Genomic DNA, 18,846 nt, shown 5'->3' with positions numbered 1-18,846 from the left:
AATGAATTAACTGCATTCCAGGAATAAGGGATGATATGTGCAAAGCCATATAGGTATGGAAATCTGTGGCATGTCCTAGAATAAAAAATATTTTGGATGGCCAAAGTATAGAATGGGCAGGAGGAGGTTTCTAGAGATGAGTCTGGAGAGGATGGTTTTTAAGGGCCCTGTATGTAACCCTAAATGATCTGAACTTCACCCTGTAGGCAGTGGGAAGTCAGAGGTTTTATGTGGCGGAGCATAATAGTGAGGTTTATCATTCAGGATAATCACTCTGGTAGCAAGGTGGAGGATGGAATGAACAAAAAAAGGCTAATTTAAAAAACAGTTGGGAGATGTTCCAGTAATACAGGTGAAAAATAATAAAGGCTTTTCTGAAGTAATCAAGCGAAAGGGCTCCATTCAAAACGTACATTTCAGATAGAATATACAGCTCTTACTGACTAACTGCATGTGGGGATGAATGTGAAAGATGATGTTTAGCTTGGAGGACAGGCTTGGTAGGAATGCTATTCATGGAATTATGGAATAAGGAAAGAGAAGAACTAGTTTCAGGAAAAAAATTAATGAGCTCAGTTTGTAACAGTTGAGAGTTCCACATACCTGTAGACATCCATGTAGTCTTTTGTGTAGTTAAAGATGCATACGTTCTTAGCTTGGTAACTTATTGATTGTGGATACAGTTGGTATTGTCTAATTGACTACGTTGACTTCCAATTTATGCACAAAAAGACAAACTTTTCAGACTGGCAGTGTTGTGTTGATTTCATGATTTTTGCTTCATTGGGCCACAATTAACAATCAGTTGGCAATACTTCAAGGGAGAGTCTCCATTAAAGTCACTCACTAGTTATTTTCTTTGATAGAGACATATATGTATGCCAATCCCACCCAAATTCTGAGGAGGTAATGATTTTATTATAGGTAGCAATGCTGTTATATTTTTTTTCATTTGATTGTGAGTTCAGAAAGGAAGTATGTCTTAACTCTTCCAGTTAAACTTAGTGCCAAGTCTAATGGGAAGAGAAATTAGTGGCTGGCTGGCTGGCTGGCTGGCTGGATGGATGGATGAATTTATAATCTGGCAGGGATATGGGATGCTTTCTGGAGCTAATCACTTAGAAACTGAAAACCTTCCATCTTAAACATAAATGCCTAAGTGACTGCACTGAGTTATTAACTACAACAGATAGAAGAGGTCACTGTAAGCTATTTTTAAAATGTCCTTTCATCGTATCATTTTCTCTAGGCACTACAAAACCATCCTGGGAATTTTAAAGCTATGGGTATAAAAGACAATGTCTCTTGATACATTAACCTTTGATATTGTCCAGCAAAAGATGAGCCTTTAACTTATTATTGAATTTTTTTTGCTTGGTACTGTTCTTAGAAGCTGGTAGGTGGGTACACAATCAGATTATTTTAGGAAAATAACCTTATGGACCATATGAAGAGGCTGGAGAAGAAATGACTCTATTTGGATAGAGGGGAGATGATGATAAGAGCTTGGAATAATAATAGCCATATGGAGAAAGCCCATTCATTCATAAATTTATTCATTCCTTCCTTCATTCATTCATCAAATATTTATTCACTGTATTATACTATGGGGATGCCAAGGTGACCCAACTTAGATAGAGTTTGGGTAAGAGTTTAAACTGTAAGAGTTTATAGATAAACATTTGTTATATTAATAAATGTAAAATTGCAGATGTGATAAATGTGGTATGGGAAAGGAAAAGTCACACTGAAAACAACATCTCAGAGGCAAAATTGACAGGCTTTCTTTGGTTATTGGGGTATCAATGAAAGACACGCTACCTCTTCTTTCCCGAAATAATATTCAAACTGATTTGCGTCACAGAGAACATATATGAAATGCCATTAAAGAAGGTGTATTCAGTGACTAATTGTGTAGAACAAATTAAAATGACTTTTTATCAAAAGATGAGATCAATAAGCTATGAATTATAAGTTCTGATTTTGCAATTTATTCCACTTACTCATTACACCATCCCATTGGAATGATGGTACTTTGCTGATAAGAGACAGTTGACTCTAGATCCCTCTATTTTGATTTTTTTTTTAGATGTCGCCAGAGCAATTGAATTACTGGAAAAACTACAGGAATCTGGAGAAGTACCAGTGCACAAGCTACAATCCCTCAAAAAAGTGCTTCAGAGTGAGTTTTGTACTGCTATTCGAGAGGTATGACACTAAAATTTTAATAACGATATTTAGCTATATGTCTCCTAAATAGAAAAGATGTCTTTTCCACACAAACAGTTGAAATAGTTAAGATTGGAACTACATCTTAGCTTTCTGTTTTTAGCTGCTTGGACAGATGATAAAATATAATTTAGTCTGCTAAATTCATAAATTAGATCCAGTCAGGATTTATACAGTCATATAAAACCAAATGTTGACTTTATGGTACCAATGAGGTCACTGCCTCAGCAGGTAGCTGTTACTTACTTGCAGTCTAAGTTATTTAGTGGTCACATGAAGTCATATGGATACTCAGTTCAAAATAGTCATAATTAGTGGGGGATTGTGCTTTTCTTAAAACAACATTCAACTGAACCTTAGATAAATCTGGAAGAGTAACCTCCTACTGACTAATGTTACAGTTATCCAAACATTACTGTCTAGTGCAATAATGGAAAATCTCTGAACAGACTGATATGCCCCTCTAACAAATCTTCGCGATGCTTTCCTTGCTAGAGATTTTAAGAAGCCTAACATAAAACAAGTGTGTAGAAATGACTGTTTGAATCTTGTATTGACTTGTGGTGGAACTGACTAGTCCGCTAATTAATTTAATTGTTAAAATAAAGTTCATTCAAGATGTATATACCATATTGTTTCTTGAATAAAATAATATAATATTAAGTCCATCATTTCTTCCCCACCAGGTACAAAGTAGTAATTCATTAGTTAGGACCTGAAGTCCATAACTCAAGCATATTTGCTCTGCTAGAAGTCCCCACTAATGAATTATTTACTGTCATCTCCCAAACCAGTTGAACCCAGTGACTTTCTGGAGAGTTTGTTGTAGCAGAGGACATACACTTGTCAAGGAATACTTGTTACCAACTTCCTTTCCTTTTTGCAACTCTACCTGTGGCCAATGCATATATTTTTACCTCAACAATGCTAGTATATGAGTAGTCACTACATAGGAAAGACCCAGGTGACTAAGACAGAGACATACAAAACTTCTCTCACTATAGATTTAAACTGTAGCCTATCTAGTGAGGTACAGTTTAGATTTTGCTGAGATTTGATTTAGACTGTGCTTGTGCTAAATCTTTATCAGGTGAAGTTGTTCACTATTTGATTTTTGTTTATGATGAACACAGCTTAAGTAAATAACCATAATTGTGTCTCCAAATTCTAACCTATGAATTTAACCAAAGGCTGAAAGGACATTTCTGAAAGTGTATGAGTTCTCGGCCACTGACTGCTCAGTGGGAAAGGTATAGATATGTGGAAACCCCATGGGCCTCTTTCAGGTCAATTCCTATAGTCACTCTGTAGATCAAGGTTAAATCCCCTACACGCTCTTTTCTTCCTTCACAGAGTGCTTGCTACTCCCCTGAGATTTGATGGCCGACTTTTCATTTTTAGATATTCTATCATCTCTTTTACTTTCCACAGAACTAACTAAAGGATAGGACACATCAAATGTGTATCTCTGCTAAGTGGGAATTTGGCATGTGAGCAATGCGAAGTCTCTACCTTTGTGGAATTTACATTCCAGTGAGAAAATTATGATAAATAAATATGCAATACAATGTCAAAGGGTGACAAAGCTATGGAAATAAAAGAAGCAGGATTAGGGGAAGTAGGAATAAAGCTCTATTAAGTTAGGGTGGTAGGAAAATAACCTAACTGAAGTAATGGAATAGGTCACAAGTATCAGTGGGATACAGTGTTCCAGGTGGAAGAAACCACAAGTACAAAAATCCAGAGCCAAGAATGATCTTAGTCCATGGAAGGAAGATCCCAAAAGCCAGAATGTATGCAGTGAGATAAGCCAGGTAGGCTTCCCAGAGGCAGCCAGAGAGCAGATCACATGAGGCCTTGCATGCCGTTGTTAGGAGATTGGATTTCATTCTAAGCATGATAGAAAGCCCTTGGAGAATTTTGCCTTGACCTGATTAGATTTTTAAAAGGTCTTTCTGAATGCTGTGAGAATACAAGTGTGTGGGCAAGAGAGGAAACAAGAGAGTCCAGTAACAAAGTAATGAGTAGATCAAGTGAGAGATGTGATGATGGTTGCTTGTGTGATAACAGTTTAAGCTGTGGGAAGTCTTCAGGTTCAATGTGTGTTTTTTGAGAGTAAAGTCAACAGGCATTGTTGATGCATTGGATGTATGGATGAGAGAGCAAGTCTCAATCGCCTTTTAGGTTTGGGCTTGAACAATTGGATGGATGGTTACATAGGAAATAGAATCTTTGCATTTGGACCAAGTTTGGAGAAGACTGTCCAAGAATTCTGTTATGGACAAAGCAAGTTGATGATGCTTTTCTGACATCCATGTAGAGAGTCTAACAAGCATCTAAGTCTGAAGCTTGGGGGAGAAGTTGGGTCTGGAGATATAAATGTGGTATAGATATCTGTTCAAATAAATGCACAGACCTTTTTCTTTAAAGAGTTTACTAACAAAAAAGAGAATAAGAGTAAAATAGAAAAGAAATGAAGACCTTGTATAGGCATTATAAATATATCTTTCAAACCCAGTTTGTGGTAAAGTGTCCTATGTGCATCATTAGTGGTCCATGGAAATCTATAACTGAATTATGGGCAGTCCAATACTTTCAGAGGGAAAAAATCATATAATTTTTCTGCTTTACATTTTATAAATTTGGACTAGCAAGATTAATTTTAGATTCATACTAATGCCCTTATAATAATTTTGTCCTTTAAGGGCAATGCATGTTGTACAGATATTATTTTGATCAATTCATCTTGACCCACATTTTACACTAGTTTTATGATATTATTCATATTTAAGTTTGGAGTGTTCCTCATTATTCCCGTTATATCACTTTACATTAACTACAGGAAGTAATGATAAAAATAGCAATAGGTATTCAATAATTCTGAATATAGAATAATATTGTATACCTATCTAGTGAAAAGTTCTTCAATAAAAACATAAAATATGAACCCATGTTGCCAGACAGGTGACTGCACAAGCCGGTAAAGAAAAGTGCAGCTGGGAAGTATGGCAATATACAGCAATAAATATCTGAAAATTAAATTTTCTTGAGTCAAGAATCTTTTCCATCCTGGTCTCTTGGGTACTGACTGTTCTACTGGCATGAAACCTTTGAAGGTTTAGTTTCCTATTCAAGTTATGCTTAGAATCTCGATGGTTAAATTATTTGAGTTTTTTCAGGAATATTTGTTAATTCATACTTTCCAGTGTGACAGTTATTAATTTTGTCATGACAGGTAGAGAAAGGACAAAGAACTACATGGGCGTCATTCTTAGTTGCATTCACCAGAGCAAAAACAGATAAAGGTCATTGTCAACAAGTCTGTGAAACCCAAATTATGCAAAAAAAAAAAAAAAAAAAAAAAAAGGGAGAGAATCAGTTGCCAACTCTTTAAATTGCCATACACCTTACACTAGTGTAACAGTAGTTATAGTTACATGTTGAGGCAATCCCGTGTTTTGCTTTACATTTGGATGAAACCACTGAATCAGCTCTTGGCCTATGGGTAGCACTTATATGGGAAGAATGGTTTAATGAAATTTTACTTTGTTTTTTACTGAAAATGAATGATTAAAAGAGATTAGATGTTTTCTCTACTTAATTATTCTTCTGTAATCTGTAATAAAGATAGAAAAAATCATGTTGAGACCAGTACTGAAACAAGACCATTTATGTACCCAACTAACATTGATGTATTAATAAACGAGTTTCATTTGAATGCCAATCCACATACAGCTGTAGCCATAGAATAAAGGTAGTAGATGGCACTACTTACCTTGATATTTTATTTTCTGGTTGAAGGATCTCAAAGGACCTGATTAATAGTTAAATTGCACCATTCTGTGCAAGTAATTTTGGGGTACATGGCGATAAATGGACTGACACATGATGTTCCTTTTCCAATAGTGAGAGGTACCAGCTGACAAGAGAAAGTTCACAGAACTTTTTGAATGAGAGATGAAATAAAAAAACTTTATGGTAGTGATAGTCCCAGTAAGGGCCATTTCTGGGCCTTTTTAAGTGTCTTTTTAAGTGTCTTCTTCAAGTTTTTGTTCATCACTGTATTATTTAGGTTGAACGACCTAAATTTATAAATTGAAATGTAAGGAAATACATGGGTTGAAATATAAGGATTGTAAAATGTTGGCTTTGGTAAGAGAATTTCCTATGAGACTTGAATGGTGAATTTGAATTGAATTTAAATAGTTCGATTGCCAAGCGATGAACTTTTTCCTGACACTTCATATTCTTCATGCCTCAGAGAAAGAAATCAATAGTATATGAGTGGTTATATTTTAAGAGGACATCCCATTTCTGCAACACAGTTCAAAGAAATTCTTTCTGAAACTAAAATAATAAAAAAATAAACAGACAATCTATTTACCATCACCATCTTCCAAGTTTTACAACATTCAGGCTTCCTGCTTTCCAGGGGAATGTGCTCATCGATCTGGTGTTTGATGTGCTGCTGAGAGTGGTCTGTGGTGAGGACTTGCTCCCGCATTTATGGCTGTCCTATGCATTTTTGAACCAAAAATGCAGAACCAAATGACACAGTTGCCAAAAACTGCCTTCTTTGGCCAACTGCCAGATGCTGTGTGTTAGTATTTTCTAATGTAGTAGAACTGTAGATTAAGAAAATAAACCAATTCCATATGGAATCATTCTGATAGTCAGGATTGTAGGAAGACATTCTAGTTCTCTTCTTCTCAGCACATGTTACAACTGGATTTCCCCATCCTCTTCAAGGCAAGATGTGGTTGATGCCTTGGCTAAGGAAGTGTGAATGGAAACGGTGTGGGCCACTTCCTTGGTGAAACCTTTGAGTCAGTGCATGGTATGTTGTGTTCCTTGTCCTTTGCTATGCTACTAGTGATGTTTTTAGTTGGTGAATGATCAATCAGTCTGGGTTGCAGGGTGAGGAAATGAGAAATACAGGCTCTGCGAACCCTTTACGAACAGGTAGCCTGAGCAAGAAATACACCTTTGTGACTCTAAGCCTCTAAGAATATTGGGTTGGAACATAATCCAAGGCATCCTGACTGATAGTACACAATCATCAAGCCAAATTTAGCTTGGATAAAGGTTATAAGCAGTAGTAAGCATCCTTTTAACTGCTGTAAAGCAAAATTAATGTTTAAAGTCTATTATTTTAAATAAGATATGATAAATCTTTTTAAAACTATATGAAATTAATAACCAATATAAGTACCACACCCATGGGATGGTTCATAAATTTTAAAATCTGAGACACTTGGATCATAGATCTTGCTTCTAGATTATTTTCCATTTGCTCCTATTCTCACTTTTTCTCCCTGAGGATGGAGCCCATTAACTATCCAGCACCACCTTCTACCCCATCCAAGTCTTACACTGTTGCTTAATAAAGGGATTTCTTTGTTTATATACTAAAAGTTATAATCAACATGGAAGGAATAGTTAGGATGTGTCAATCTGCTATTCAGTTGCTCTTAGTCTCCAGTGAGATTCTTCCCCTGGAGAGAGCTATAGATTGGGAATTACCACAGTGACTCCCACCAATATCATGTGAAATTTCTCAGTGAGGCATTCTGTCAGATCATGGGAAGCAGCAACATCATTAGAGCATTGTTGTAGTCAAGTCAACCACTGTTCAAATCCCAACTTGGCTGCTTATTTCAGAACTCTCTAATATTTTATTTGTCAACTTTTAATAATGGAATGATACCATCAGTCTTGAAGTGATTCTGATAGTTAGAGATCATATATGTAAAGTCACATAGTACAGAGTCTGGCATCCAATAATTACACAATCAATGGATGCTATTGTAATTAAAGGGTAGAGTCCTGAATTATCACTAGGTATAGTGTTTTGGTAAGTCAGGAAATGGGTAACAGATGGGAAGAGAAATGTTAGTTTCTATAGGCTAGATCTAAGTAAATCCATAGGACTAATAGACATAGTCATTGCCCCACCATTAATCATGAAAACAAAATAAATGGAGCCATTGTATTCTAATTCCACAATCATATGAGACATACCATTATGACACACATGTTTGTTTTTGGTGTTGTTCTGTACATCTTAATCTACTGTGTGGATGAAAACATGGTCAGCAAGTGTAATCAGCTTTATGATAAAACTAATGATGCGTTGTGTGATAGAAAACAGATTTAGAATTACCTTAAGAAAACATACTTGGATCAATCCTGACAAGATGAGACGAAATAAGGATACATAGAAAGAGAAAAAAGTTGGTGGTAGGGAGGGTGGAAGGGAAAGAAGGTAGAAAGGAAGAGATAGAGGGAAGGCAGAAAACAGGAAAGGAAGAAAGACAGGAAGAAAGGAAAGATGGAAGACAGGCTGATGCTGAATCATGGCTTGTTGTTGTGTATTAAAAAAATGGCAAGAACATGGAGTCAGAGTGTTGACAATCGTTTCAGACAACCTGCACACAAATCCTTTAGCCATCTAATTATATGATCTTGTACTCATTACTTAACTTCTATGTTCCTGGTTTTGTTTATTCTTTTTTTTAAACATGAAATAAGACAATAATAACATTGGGAAGATTAAATCAAATGAGATTAAAAACTATAAAATACGCACGATCAGGGGAGGGGCAGAGGGAGAGGGAGACACAATCCAAAGCAGGCTCCAGGCTCTGAGCTGTCAGCACAGAGGAGGCTCACATTTTAAGAAAGATGTTGGCAATCTGGAGTGGTTTTAGAATAAACCAATATAGTAAGGAATCTGGAAACCTTGTCATTTGACAAAAAGTTAAGGACTTGGTGATAGTTAGCCACAAAAGAAAAAAAATCATGTGCAATATGCTTGTCATTTACTGTTTGGTAGGATGAGGTGAAAGGAAGGTAACCATGCTAGACCACTGGGTGAAAAGTAGAAGGATGAAGATAACTAGCGGTAACCAACAATGGGCTCATTTATAATGTAAGATGCTTCCTATAACAACAGCAAAGGTTAGATGATCATATTTCAGATCACTTTTTCACAAGAGCTTTTAATTTAAGGTCATATATAAGCTTCATGTTATAGGTGAAGTAAAAGCAAATATACATGTATGCTTTTATAATGTATAATTATATAAATACTTCTATATAAATACATATAATTTACTTTCCCTATTTCTGTTCCCTTCCATTTACACGCAAAAAATTTATGGCAAAATGTTTTTAATGTTTTACTTTAAACATGGATTTCATTATGTAAAATTAGAATCCTGTTATATAATGGCATTTAAAATAGCACTATATTCGCGGGAATTAACAAAAATATATCTGACATATGTTTACACATATCTTTCTGTTCGTATTGAACTTAAGTTGGCAGATGACAAAGGAAAGAAAGCTTGATGGCTCTTTCATTTCCTTTGATTTTATTTGCACTGCCAAATGTGATAGGACACAAAAGCCAGATTGTTTCTTGTGTGATAAGTTTCCTGCCAAGAAGAGCATGAAGTCAATAAAGCTTATTTCTGAACATCCTGAAAATACATTGCACAATATAGAATTTTTATTTTCTGTACCAAAACTTAGATTTGTCCCAGCATGTCTTGACACGTTTCCAAGCAAAAGAAACCAGGAATAATTGGAGAAATCTCGATCAAGTCCTGTACTTTAGAAACGTTTGAACTGGTGGGTTGCTCAGAAGCACGAGAAGAGCAAAAATAGTGTCTCTGTTCACATGATATAACCTGCTTCTGAACTCTGACATTTTGCTAATATTTTGAACCAGTTATGGTGAAAATAACAGCTGTGCCATTTGTACTTGGCAGGCAATTAGTGAAAACTATGATTGTTGCAGTAAAGCTCTGATTTTTATCCATCATGTGAATGCTGATGGTCCTATTGAAGTCTATGTGTGTGTGCGCATGCGTGCCCATGTGTGTGCGTGCTTTTGTGTGTGTGTGTGCGTGCGAGTATGTGCACATGTGGGTTACCCCATTGATATTTTAAAGACCAAGTTGTTCCAACAGTAGAAAGTTTCTTTGTTCTGCAAAACTCCTAATGGAGGAAAACTCTTCATATTCTGTGTACATGTGGAGTACATGTGGAGTTTCTAGGTCCAACATCCAGCTTGATTATTTTGGTGAAGAAGACAAAGCTTTTACTTTTTATGGAGGTTTATTACTTTTCAACATCAGCATGCATTGGTGTCAAAGATTCTGACAATTATCCTAAAAGATGCCTTGCCTGCTCTGTGAAAAGTGGTCCAGTAATTTCACAGTCATAGCTTGGAACCTATATTTACATTTTTATTTCTAAATAGAGCAAGTTGTGTTCTTTTCACTGTCAAAAGTTGTGGGTTTTTTTTTTTTTTGGTCTTTTTGGTTTTCTTTAGGCTTTCCAGAGGATATGTGTTAATGTACTTGGTTGAACTTGAGTCAGAAATTTCACTTTATTTATTTATTTATTTATTTATTTATTTATCTATCTATCTATCTGTTTGTTTTAAGTGTCTGATTTATTTTTTGCTGTATCTTAGAACAGTTTGACAAGAGAGGTTCATTTGTGGCTAGACTTTCTTGTAGTAAACTCTAAGATGGCCGTAAGAAGGAGGCTAGTCATCAGATTCCAGATTCACGCATCTTGTATGACTGCTGCTAGCAATACCTGCCGTTTTGGAAGGAGAAATTAGAGCCGAAAACTTGTGACCTTTCCAGAGCTACAGAAAGGATACCTGTGAGGGCAAAGGGAGTCAAAAATGAGAAAGCCTTGTCAGTTTAACCACAGAGAAGAACTACAACAACTGGAAAGACTGCAAAACTTTTCAAAGGTTACTTCCGCTTAAATGATTTAAATTGAAAAAAAAGGTTTCAAATGTCTTTCTTTGCTGACAGAGGCTGCTCTGATGCCAACCTTTCTAAAAATAACTTCATTTACCTTGAGGACAAAGTATTAGGTAGGACCTAAATTCAACTTGAAGTGTCTTGAAGAAAGCGCAGGTGTCTTGACACAAGTCTGTTCTGCTGTAAGGGAATTTAATTCTGTTTGCTTTTGAAAGTGGTGTGAGTGGCAACTTTGAGCCCTTGCTGGTATTAAAACAGACTCCAAACTGATTGCATACTAAAAATGACACAAACATTTCCTTGTAAAAGATCACTCCAAATTTTGGCTTCTTCCAAATCAAACAGCCTTCTCACTGAAATTTATTTCAAGCAGACAAAAGTTTTCTTTTCCTTAATGTGATTTGGTTAATTGGGATTTTTTTTTCAGAAAGCCACCATTAATTTTTACAGGAAAAAGTCACAGAATCTTCTGTAATAAATAAAATAGCTCCATGTCAAAGGCAAGAAGACGGCATGAACATTTACACACGATTGTATTTTTCTTGAGATAACACCGTAACTTCGGGAGATTCTCAAAAAGGCCCATGATATATCTTTCCATCTTACCTGCCAGAAAATGAAGACTACTCCCTAATAAAGGATTTTGGTATCAGTCGACATATACTACTTGACTAGTTGGTCTTCATCTCTAAAATCCTTCCAATTCGATGAATCTGTAGTTACATAGCAAGTAACCCATGTTTTTCTTCACATAAATGACGTGGAACTACATAAGGCTCAGGATGTATGCATCGTAGGCATTTGTGACTCTGTGAGACTCTGTATGAATGGGTAGGGAAGACAGATACTATAAAGATTTTTAAACTGGTAAAAATAATGAGAAAAGTAAATGTACTCATTTTATTGAGTTTTTCAAAGGATGTAGTTTATAATTTTATCACAGAAAATTGTGAAAACAGAATGACAATTCACTAGAAACGGAAATTTTTAAACTAAGTTATATTTCTGCAGCTTTCTCAGAAAAGAAACACTTGTAACAATGTGAGGGGTGTTTATAACATCAATATGTCACTTTCTGGTAGCAAGAACAGGGTCTGTGTGGCAGGAACCATTTTAGACTATAATTGCACTAATGGGTCATTGATCTTAAAGGTATCTAAACAGACCCTCACAAGCAGTCTATAATGACTCTGAATGCTGTTAGCATCACTGTTGGGTAAATACTCAGCTTGGGCTTTCTATTTGCTGTAACAAATGGTAAAATAAACAGTACATATTTTGAGAAGCTTGTAATTACATGCGCTTACATAGTAGTTCAAAATAATAGAGTCCTCCAAGAAGTTGTATTTTATATCAGTCAGATAAAGTGAACATCCTGTCTTCTGTTGAGATCATAGGACTGGAAATCAGAACTTCTATTTATGGCACTATGGATGACAATTTTTATTTCAGTGAACAAGTCATTTAACCTTTTATTCCCTCAATATTGGCAACATATGTGTAGACAAGTCCAATTGTACAAGCCATCTAAAGTGAATGTTAAGTTACAAATTGCCATTTAAAAAATGTTTTTTAATCTTTATTTTTGATAGAGAGAGAGAGAGAGACAGAGTGTGAGAGGGGGAGGAACTGAGAGAGGGGGAGATACAGAATCGGAAACAGGCTCCAGGCTCCGAGCTGTCAGCACAGAGCCCGATGCAGCCTTGAACCGACGGACCTCGAGATCACGACCTGAGCTGAAGTCGGACATTTAACCGACTGAGCCACCCAGGTGTAGTTCATTTGTTTTGACTGCAATGTGATATTCCATTGTGTAATTTAAAACTCACTTTCTCATTGATGAGCATTTATGTTGTTTCCAAGTGCTTCTGTGAACATACATGCATTTCTTGTCACATGACCAAGATTTCTTTGGGGTACATATCTAAATCTGGAATTTCTGGATCAGAAGGTATACAAATATTCAACTTTAAGAGATAATGCCAAACAATTTTTAAAATTAGTTGCTCCAGTTTATACCTCAGCAAGCAATACAGAAATTGTGTATCCACACTATCTCCAGCATTGTCATAGGAGACATTTAAACTATATCAGTTGTGGGGCACCTGGGTGGCCCCACCATTTAACCTTCTGGCATCGGCTCAGGTCTTCATCTCAGGGTTCGTGAGGTGGCACCCCCATCAGGCTCTGCGCTGGCAGCACAGACCCCGCTTGGGATCCTCTGTCTCCCTCTGTCTCTGCTCCTCCCCTACTCTCTCTCTCTCAAAAAACAAACAAACAAAAAAAACACATATCAAGTGAATACTTAAATAATATTTCATTGCAGTCATCATTTGCATTTAGTTGATCACTAACTTGCTGCATAGCACTTCTTGTAATTACTGGCCGTGGATGTTTCTTTTTCTGTGAAAAATTCGTTCGTGTATTTTTTTTTACTGATTTGTGCTTATATTTTTTTATATATTCTTGTTATTAACTTTTTACTGATGGTATATGTAGTTCTCCTACATTGTATCTCCTACGTTATAATTTGTCTTCAAGGTGTCTTTGTTTTTTTAGTTTTTTTAAGTTGAGGTGTTTTTAAAAATTTTTTTTTATGTTTATTTATTCTTGAGAGAGAGAGAGAGAGCACACGTGTCAGCACAGAGCCCAATGCGGGACTCAAACCCACAAACTGTGAGATAGTGACCTGAGCCAAAGTCAGGTGCTCAACTGACTGAGCCACCCAGATGCCTCTTAAGATATCTTTATACATACAGTTCTTAATTTTAAATATTCACATTGATTATCTATTATTTTACCTTTTTGTATTTTTTTAAGTTTATTTTGAAAAAGAGAGAGTGCCAGTAGGGTAGCAGCAGAGAGAGGGAGAGCAAGAATCCCAAGCATCAAGCTCCATGTGGGACTCAAACTCATGAACCTTGAGATCATGACCTGAGCCAAAACCAAACATCGGATGCTTAACTGACTGAGCCACCTACGTGCCCTCCATTGATTATCTTTTAAATAATCAATGCTTTTTTGGAGTATCTTACATAAGAAATATTTCCTACCCCAATGTCTAAAAGATATTCATCTATGTTTTCTACTAAAAGTAAAATTTTTATTTTTGAAATTTATGTTCTTAATCCATCTAGAGTTGATTTTTTTTGTATGTAGTGTGAGGAGGGATCTGATTTTGTCTTTTATCTATAAGGGTAACTATATCTTGCTCTATTTGTTGAATAATTCATAATTTTCTCTGTCACTTGCCCAATTAATATATACCAGACTATGTACATGGATCTGTTTCTGAGTTTCTAATTAATTCATCAATTTCTCTGTTCCTTCATTAATGGCTTACCTATTTCATTTGGGAGAATCAAGGCAATGAGTTGGCCTGGGGGGGGCACATAGTTTTAATCTTCACTTTTATTAGAAGATTTATGAAATCTTATTGCATGTGTGTGTATGTGTGTGTTTGCATGAAGGTAAATTAATAAAAGCAAACCATTCATGCATCAGTGAACAATAAGTATGTGCCATAAACTAAAGATTATTATGATAACTCCAATTCTGTTTTTTGCACTGGAGGTACCATGGGGAAAGAAAAAAAATAACATAGTTTAATGCTTTCAAACCGAGTAGTTTCACATTCACGATTTGTGGGTCTCTTTCAGTTTCCTTCATCAAGGTTAATTCAGGTTTTAAGTACAGTCATTAATCTTATTCAGCAGATGGCAGAGAATGTTTCAGTTATCATAGCAAAATTAGCGCCTACCATACTGTCTACCAAATAACGAGCATTAATAAATATTTGTTGGATGCATGAACAAATTCATTAAGATGACCTTTTCATTAGTAGACAAACATATATTTGATTTTCATAGGCCTTGATTTTCAGATGGGGTTCTGAGCTCATACAGATCCCAGACAAAACCTGATGACACTGCTAGTTTAGAATAAGATCTTACTTACGTTAAAACGGCTTCCAACCTCGAAAGGTGGTCAGTGATTATGACTAAAATTTTATTTGCATTTAAAAATTGTTTCCAGAGATGAAAACTGATCTTTAATTAACATAAAAATGTCTAGGTTTTTTATGTATTTGCATAAATATATACACTGGTACAGATGTGCAAATATGATTTGTTTTCATGTCATGAATGCATAACTATTGTATTTGACATAAAATTTAGTAATGTGTATAAGGTGAAGAAGGAACCTTAGAAAGCCCATCATCCTGTAGTTCTTAGACATAGGGGAGTCATACACTTCTTTGTGAATCTCATGATTGTGAATCTTGTGAAATTATGGATCACTTTTCAAGGAATATGTATATGCAAATTTTTTTGAATGCCAGTGGTTGGTAAATTATCTAAAACGGATCCAGTTGGAGTCTTAAGCTGTTATAACTTTTTAATTTTAGAGCTGAGGAAATAGATCTGGAAAGTTTAAGTTGTCTTTCAAGCTAGTCAGTGCCTGAGTTAGTAACAGAGCAAAGTTTCCTGAACGTTAGTCCAGTTCTAATTCTATTTGCTATGGACAGTGGCAAAAACGGAACATTCTGGAATGTGGAAACAATGAAACATTATTTCACTACTTATCAGTAATGAGCCAAAATAATTAGAAAATCGCATCGTGGTTCCCGTTTCTGTAATTTCTATTCATATCAGTGTTCCATGTGTACCAACAGCATTCTTTAATATTTTGCCTTCTAGTTCTTTCTTTGCCTCATTTAACACAAGACAATGCATTGTGGCTTAGTAATATATCCTCTCATATGTTTGTAATCCAAATTTCCAGGAGGCAGTGTAAAAGTTTAGTTACTAATCATTGTATAATTGGCATTATATCACCAAAAGCGTTAGGATATTTCCAGAAAATTTCAGTCCCTGCTGAAATCATTTAGTATTTTTGAGATCAGACTTTTCCAAATGTGTTTCAGGATCTATCACAAATATGCATGTCTATTCAAATATGCCTTTAGTCCTTTTCTTTCTATGTTAGCACTAGAAGCAGTGAAGCCATTTTCAACTAATAGATATTTTAGGGAGAATGCTTGCTCTCCCAGAAAAAGAAAAACCTATTACAGGTAATCTTGTCTTCCAGACTACTTGGTTTTCCTCATGTCTACCTCTCGATTATATAAGAGATATCAAATATTTATTAAGCCTAATACTTGGAAATTTTTTGAACTGCATTTTTTCCATGCTGTTTCCCATAGGTCAGCAATAGTGCATCCCAAATTTATCCCACTGCCTAAAGTCCTGCCCAGAATTACTTTGCAGTTCATTTCCCATTTGCTAGCACCTAGAGGTACAGTCACAGTTCTTAGGTAAGAGACAGTAATCACTCTGAAAAGCATCTTTCCAAGTTTTTCAGGGGCTATGCAAAGAAATAAGCAAATATAAAAAATAAACAAGGAACAAACCCATCAACAAAAGGGACCAAAAGAGATACATCCTCTTCTCCTCAGTCTTTCTTCTGGAAGGATGGGGCCAGTGACCAGAGACAAGTGACAGGGCATTCATAGAGGTGTGAATAAGCAACAGAAGCATTACCTTGATGACAGTAAACAGATGTGTGTTTTCCATATTAAATGCAGTAATGTCGTCCCTCTTTATTTAAGGTCAAGAAAGGAGAGGGAAATTAGTCCTTCTGGAACACACAGTAGAATAGATAATTTCTCTCTCACTGATTTTGTTGACATCATTTTTTTGCACACACCTTTCTAAACAATTCCCAGCTCCTATCCACCTGGGGATATCAATGCAGATATGCAGCCATAGCAAAGATGACGGTGCCACGCACATCTTTCTAAAGAATACCTGTGGCTAACCATTCGGAGGAATATAAACCCATATGGAGTCAATGTGGGAAAGGTTACTGGCAGTGCAGCAAAATTAAAGAATCCTACCTCCCGAGTTTCTAATTGAAAGGATATTCTGTTAAATTTCTTTTATGACCACCTGCTTGACTACCAGATATATTTTACTCCTTGTTTCGGAAAGTGAATTATAACTGGATTCTATTAAAATTTCTATGAAAATCATTCCATTTCCTCACAGATGGGATAGTAATTACTTCTGTGTCCAGGACAGAGACAAGCCAACTACCACTATACATCGAGAGAAATGGGATTGCTAGATATTAGCTAAGTAAATCAGACTTTCCTAAACAAGGTAAAAAAATGTGTCTTTTATCCAGATATGACAAAGATCTGCATGTCAATTATATTTTGATAAAGATTAAAATGGCCAAATCGTAACATTGGAGAAATTTGAGGTCTTAGACAATTATAAAGACACCATAATAGTTCCATAGAACTTCTCAATAATAAATATTTTCAATGTCTGAAGATAGTCCCATGAGAGGACAATAATTTATTAGTTACTATGGTTGAAGAGTTTGTAATTATATGATTCAAATCACATTGTTGATATCTCATGCAAAATACCTTGTCAAGCATAGGCAATTACTCAAACAATAGTTAGGAGGAAAAGATTCATTTAGAATGTTCATTTGCCTTAATTAATTTTGGCACATTACTACAGCCAAGGGAGGAATTTTTAAGATCTCCATGACATACTGATGGAAAATAATAGAACCACTGAGTCATACTTGATACTCATATTTTCATCTTAGAAAGGATAAACTTGCGTAATAAAGAGTCCATTTAAAATGTTGATTTAATCATCATGGAATTAAAATTGTTTTTAATGAAATTGTTTATTAGTATAATTATGGCTTTACAATATTTGCATTGCCCAGTATAAAGACAAACTGAAGTAGCCACACATTTAAACATGTGAATATATAAATGAATGTTCCCTAACTTGAATTTCTATATAATTAAAATTGGACCCAGTAAAGCTATAGCTTAGTAAAAGAAAATCTCAGAACATTTTTTTCTATTTTTAGTTTAGTTAGTTATAATGATCTACTAGTGAGAAAAATGAATAATGCCTAATGTGATTATATTCCGTAAACTATTGCCATTTCCATAAAATATTTCCATTCTGTAGAAGACAAAATGGCATTTTTTCATTGAACTCCCAGTGATGAAAAGATTTATGTTTGTTAATTTATTATAAGACTTCAGAAAATTTGTGACCATCAGATACTTACATTTAATCTTGAAAGATGTTTTACAATGAGTGCTTAATTAAACATGTGTTTACAAGCAAAATATTCACAACTTAATCATCTATCAGGCTATTTTGTTTATTCACTATCAAATGTTTAGAGGTTTACAAACATGGATTTTCTTTTAGGAAAGCAATATTTATAATTGGTAGAAAAACATATGCTTATTGAACTATATATTTCAGTGCATTTGGTATTGATGTACATATTGGCAGCTAAAAAAAAGAGTAAAAGGAGAGTTTTCCTCAATGACTAATTTGAATTTAGAAAACTATTTAGTTGGATTTAAAAGCAGATGAATTGTAATTAAGCTTGTTGACTTGCTTTGCTAATATAGAAATAATTTTTTAGAGATCTTGTTCCAGACACTGCAATTCAATATACATAATTTTATTTTAATGTAGCAGGTTATTTAGAAAATAAATTCATTATGTGTTGTGTGCTCACTGTGAGGGGCATTTCCTGTTTCCCCATTCTTCTTCATTAGCTTCCCTTTCAATGAGCCTCTAAAAAATCAAGTAACCACTGATACATTGTCTTTACCTCCTCTCACCCCACTGCTTTTATCCTCTAATGTGTCTGGAAGAGAGAAAGAAGCCGAATGAGATGGATACATTCCGCCCTCCCCCACCCCGCCACGGTTTTCAGCTGAAGATTTCTTACTTCTGACTGTGATATCGGTTCTTTCAAAAATGTAGCA

The 18,846-nt window shown here is 35.3% G+C and overlaps 1 protein-coding gene across 1 annotated transcript in view; it reads left to right on the top strand.

The window, feature by feature from the left end:
• Positions 1 to 18,846, top strand: part of LIN7A (lin-7 homolog A, crumbs cell polarity complex component) — a 121,436-nt gene that overhangs the window by 39,943 nt on the left and 62,647 nt on the right. Inside the window, exon 2 of the mRNA XM_027071170.2 lies at positions 2,090 to 2,208. Within this exon, the coding sequence (XP_026926971.1) occupies positions 2,090 to 2,208 (119 nt within the window). The remainder of the gene's footprint in view (positions 1 to 2,089; positions 2,209 to 18,846) is intronic.

This window comes from Acinonyx jubatus, chromosome B4 (assembly GCF_027475565.1).
Source record: "Acinonyx jubatus isolate Ajub_Pintada_27869175 chromosome B4, VMU_Ajub_asm_v1.0, whole genome shotgun sequence".
In the NCBI taxonomy this organism is placed as follows: domain Eukaryota; kingdom Metazoa; phylum Chordata; class Mammalia; order Carnivora; family Felidae; genus Acinonyx; species Acinonyx jubatus.
The sequence above is the reverse complement of the archived record's forward strand: the minus strand, read 5'-3'. Positions and strand labels throughout refer to the sequence as shown.